General features: G+C 32.2%; 1 protein-coding gene across 1 annotated transcript; it reads left to right on the top strand.

Annotated features, from left to right (window-relative positions):
• Positions 1–2,315: 2,315 nt before the first annotated feature.
• Positions 2,316–3,618, top strand: LOC134266217 (uncharacterized; the record flags this gene model as incomplete). Its single annotated transcript, XM_062748449.1, has 2 exons — positions 2,316–2,383; positions 3,114–3,618. A coding segment is annotated over exon 2 (505 nt), but the record flags the coding sequence as incomplete, so codon positions are not given.
• Positions 3,619–5,737: the final 2,119 nt, after the last annotated feature.

The following is a 5,737-nucleotide window of genomic DNA, read 5'->3' on the forward strand; positions in this document are numbered from 1 at the left end:
GTTGAAAACGACTCCCCCATACTTTTTAGCGACTCCCCCTGCGTTACCCGTTGTATACGGTGGAATAGAAAAACATGTTCTTGAGATTGAGTGTGGACGCTAAACAAGGAAAAAATCGGAATGGCCTAGTCAGGAAATATGTTTACTTATGTAAAAAAAAAATAAATATATGATTTATTAAAATTTGAATAAAACTGCAGGAAGAGACGCATTTAAATAATTCATTTTATTATATGATTGAATAATTTAATTATGGTTGTAACGATGTATTTTATTGGATAAAAAATTATTTTATATCGTATAAATGGGTTGCCTACGTCACAATGACGTGCGTCAAAAACGTATCAATCCGCCTGACGTTACATTCAAATTTTGCACAAATTGAAGTCATTTTGTTAGAACAATAATCTTTTTTTCTTACATCAAATGAATGAAAATTAAATTATAAGCAATGAATTTAATACCTACCCATTTATACGGTATAAACTGGGTTGGAACAGTTTACGCTTTTCTATAAACCGCTTCGCGGTTTATAAAGCGTAAACTGCCCAACCCAGTTTATACCGTATAAAATGGGTAGCCATTAAATTCATTCCTTAAATAATTTCCATCTCTCTGATTGGCTGAGATCCAACTATGTTAGAAAAATACTACGTTGTATTGACCTGCACGTGACGTTCCAGGTGAATACAAAGATTTATTTCCTAAACATTGATCTTAAAATAGATCGGGAAATTCCAAATTGATACAAATCGTTTTGGAAAGCTATTTAAACGACTATGATTTTTTTTTTCACGTGAACAAAACATAAGCATATATATTTTCGGCTAGGGTGGTAAGAGAGATGCAGGGACCTCCTCCAACACTTTAACTGAACAACAATTTTTACTTTTTGGTGGTCACTTTTGCCTGATAATACTCCTTCATTTCAAAATCTATCCTATAAGAAAACTGACATATTTTTTTTCATGGAAACTAAAATTGATAAAAAACATTTCTAACTGCTACGACTAGTAAGGTTTATTTACATTTTTATTTTGCCTAATTCTCTCTTGTTTTTGGCTAGGACTTAATCAAATGCAAAAAAGTAATGAGCTGTAGCTGACCCTTGGGCTCGGTGAATATTGTACTCCTCAGATGGCTAAATCATTGTATTGACCGGAAAACAGCAATAATTGTATAACAATCATGTGTAAATTGATTAAGTATATATACATGCATTAAGACTATGCTGAATACAGTGTACCACTAGCTATTATCACATGTTGTAAATAACTATTATACTGTTTGTTCTGTTTAAGAATCATGTATGTAATGTGCTCAAAGGGGTCCCGATTTGGAATAATAAGTATATTCTATATGCATTTACAATTCTATATCAAAATAACGAACAGTATTCAAGCTCAAAAATCCAAACAATACAAAAAAAGGAGTAGAGCAAAGATGGGCCTCTAAAACATCAGAGGTGGGATCAGGTATCATGGAGGAATGAACATCATCCTTTGTCGAAAGTAACCATAATTATAAGTCTAAGGCATTTGTTTGTTTCTGCCATTTGTCATTGAATAAGACAGAAACTTTGATTTAAGTAAAATTTCAAAAGAATTTTATATCATTTATTTTGAAATAAGCATGACAACACTGTTGATTGACATCACAAACAGATATATAAAATAAATTATCTAATTAATATCGTCTTCTGTACCGGGTTTTCAATGAATCGGACGAAACTGTAAGAGAAAATAACTCTGAAAGAATTTTAATGATTATTCTAGTATATTAAATAACCATGGAAACAGCGATTTTATCTAATTTGTATGTACTTACTTGACATAACACACATTAACAAGCACAATCTGTTCTTACCTGAAAGGTGGTGGAAACAACCGCTACATGATTGAAAAAGATAAAAGGTCAAAAGAACCATACAGTGCATGTATTGGGCTTTAAATTCCAATCCGAATTTGTAAATTTATTAAAAACAAATATTATACAAGATTCTTCCGGTGCATTTGTAGCTTTTATTAAATTCAAACAGTATGTACATCCTTTAAACTACCAGGTGATATTTAAGTTTGGTCACAGGACATAACTTTTCTATAGGTGTTAACTCCATGTTCGAATTTGTGAACATGACCAATTCTGACACATGGAATGACTTAGCATATATTTTAATTTTGTGTTTGAAGTGATGTTTTGATCTTTCACATGTTTTGAATGTTTTCCCACCTAAATTATTGCTTTCTCAGAAAAAAAGAAACATTTTGTAAACTCACGAGAAAACCAGAGATCACGTTTAGAGTTCTATAAAAGTAGCCGAGGAGCTCCAAATGACACTCCACCATCGCCATCCCCCAGTCAGGTATACTCACTTCTTTCCAAGGTAAGAAATATAGATTAAATTAAAAAGATTTTAAAAAGTCATGATTTCTTGGCAAGCAAAGCAATTCTACTGAATAATTCTTGTTTCTCTCAGAGAAAATTGTTGTGTATAAACATGTATGCCCAGATAGTAAACATTACATAAGTTGTTGGTTATCAGATTTCATTTATATCTAAATTATTGTTTATATCTAGCCACTCAGAATGACCCATTGTGATACACATCCAGCGAGCACTTCGATATCACTTTAATTGAATTTCAAACCTTTAAGGTTTAAATTTTCAAATTTAAGAATGACCCTTTTCTTAAAATTTCGTAATTAGAGAATACAATCTTCATCATAACTTAAACTAAAAAGAAGAAAAAAACTGTCCCCTAATTTCAATAAAAATATCTTTTTTATTTTAAAAATATACAAAAAGAACAAAACATATTACTTTGAAAATGTCGATAATGGACCATTTAATTTTCTTCATTCTTCTCCAGCACCTTGAGATTGGATAAACATAGGACGTATGACAAGTGTGTAATCATTTTACACATATTTTGTAATAAATGTAAATGATGCTTCAATTTTATATTAAATAATGTTTGGTTGAATTAAGATGAAATTACATGTGTATTATTTCAATTGTTTTCTGTTTTCAGTGATTGTAATCTTTTATGTTCAAAACATAATTTTAAATGTTATTTCATTATTATTTTTTTTATTTTATCAAATCTTCTGCAGATGGCTCCTATTTCGTCCATAGTCTTATTGGTCGCTATGGTACTTGGTGCCGATGCACTGGGAGGGGTTTATGGCCCTAGTAACGGAGCAAATGGTGGAGGTAACGGAAATATGATGTCCAACATGATGAATATGAAAAAAAATGATGATGATGACAATGATGAACAAAATATGCCGGTAGATTACCCAATGCCAAACCCTGGGCCTTCATATCCAATGCCCATGAAACCAATGATGCCTGACTACCCAATGCCAAACCCAGGGCCTATGAAACCAATGATGCCTGACTACCCTATGCCAAACCCAGGGCCCATGAAACCAATGATGCCTGACTACCCTATGCCAAACCCAGGGCCCATGAAACCAATGATGCCTGACTACCCTATGCCAAACCCAGGGCCCATGAAACCAATGATGCCTGACTACCCTATGCCAAACCCAGGACCTATATATCCTATGCCAAACCCAGGACCTATATATCCTATGCCACCGAAACCCATGCAAAGTAAGTATTTAACAGTTTATAATGTTAACAAAATCATCTCAATTAATTTTCACATGGATAATTACTTCTAGAGTGTATGGTATAATGGACTTCACACTAATTTTCCTTAAATATACTGTAGTTTTTTCCCCTTAAATATATTTAAAAAATACCTTTTCTGTTTGCATTGTTTTGATTAAGTAAAAAAAAAAATCAAACAATCCTTAAGTTCTTACAATTTTCTTTTACAGTGTATTGATTGGTCACGAAATGAATATTCCAAAATGTTGTGTGTGAGTGTTCTCAAATTTGATGGATTAAATAAAAATAATTTAAACAGTATAATTGTTTCCCATTTTATAAACTTTGTATACAAAGCCTTTCCAAAGCGAGCATGAATTTCACTTGCATATATATATTATAACGGTAACTTGTAATACAAAAAATGTATGAAAAAGTTCTCGGACGATCGGAAGTATTGTTAACCAGTTTTACATACATGCACGGAAATGGAACTCATTCATTAACGTATCTTGTTATTAGTAATTGTCAAAATCAATTTGTTAAAAACATTCCGATTGTACTCACAATTATTCTGAAGTTGATTTTCAAAAGATGCTCGAGTTTCTGATCAAAAATATCTTTATCGTATCTTTATGATTTCTGGAGACCAGATCTTCCAGCAATGCAATGGAATTCCCACGGGTACCAATTTTGCACCATTAGCAGACCTATTTTTGCATTAATATGAAGCAAAATTTATTTCTACTCTTATACATGAGAAGAAGAAAACTACGGAAGCCCTGGAGGGACATTGACTTACTTGTTAAGATTTATTTGTTATAACTTATTTGTTTTGACTTGTTTGTTTTGAGATTTTTTGGTTAGTTCTAACTAAATGTAGGTAAGCTATTGAGAACGATTAATTGTAGTTTTGTAGTTAAACGTACAGTACTGATGTGATTACTGAATTTTTATCTGTTAATTACTGATGCCCTGGAGGGATATTGACTTATTTCTTATGTGTTTTGACTTATTCCTTATGTGTTTTGACTTATTTCTTATTTGTTTTAACTTAGTTCTTATGACTAAACTTTGAATTCTTGTTATTTAAAATTTGTTATGACAAGTTTACTTCACAAAAAGTGGCGTGAAAGATGGGGCCAACATATAGTTTCAGAAAAAAGTCCTTGAATTTATATATATTACTAACGACAAGATAAAATAGTAGTCATGTTCTTGTCTTCAATCATTATGCAAACTGGAAGTTACATATAAGAATTAAGTACTAGGACCTTAGGTCCCCCGCGCAGTTCACATCTATCGGGTCTGTTTACTCCGCTACAAAATGTAGTGCGTTGCATACGTAAAGTGAAAATAGAATAAATCGTAATACTGTGAAACCTTTTCAGTGTAAAAAAATACCCCAAAAAATTTATTTTTGTCAAAGGAAGAACCATCTGTGATGGGTATTAGAAAACAAAGAGGGGAAGGGGGGTTGCTGAGCAACATTAACTGCAATATTATAAGATATATGGTATATTAGAGTTTAACATTTATGGATTATGTTAGGTGACCTGTGGTCTCCCCTATGATTTTATTATTCCATTTAAGGTTATAGTATATATATATAACACAGTGCCCAACCGCTGATGCTTAGATTAAACGACGTACGTCCAGTCTCTCATTTGCAGATCTTTAACAAGCAGGGGGGTGAAGATTTTGCCCCCTACAGCCCCCTTTTCATTTCGCTCAGACTTTTCACCAATCCTTTAACATAATGGAATAATTATTTGTTAATAAATTATTTAATGTCTCTTTTGTCTTTCTTATGAGGTCATGCTTAAATAGGCGACCTCATCACTCTAACACTTTGGCGGACATTCCTGATTTTTACTTATCTTACAAAGAAGATGTACACCCTGTATTGCAGTTTGGGTCTGCATGGAGTTCTCCTCCCCTTTCCCTGGAATTAACTCATCAAATTCATAAACCCATCAAAACAACATTAAAAAAAGGAAATAAAATTTAAAAAAATTCACCAATTGTTATTTAACTCTGGGATATAATATATATACTGTATTTGAAGACAAGCAAGTTGACTTATCCTCCATATTCCAATTACATACATGTATATTTA

This window comes from Saccostrea cucullata, unplaced genomic scaffold, assembly GCF_032062105.1.
Source record: "Saccostrea cucullata isolate Sc308-1 unplaced genomic scaffold, CSIRO_AGI_Scuc_v1 ctg9908, whole genome shotgun sequence".
Lineage (NCBI taxonomy): Eukaryota > Metazoa > Mollusca > Bivalvia > Ostreida > Ostreidae > Saccostrea > Saccostrea cuccullata.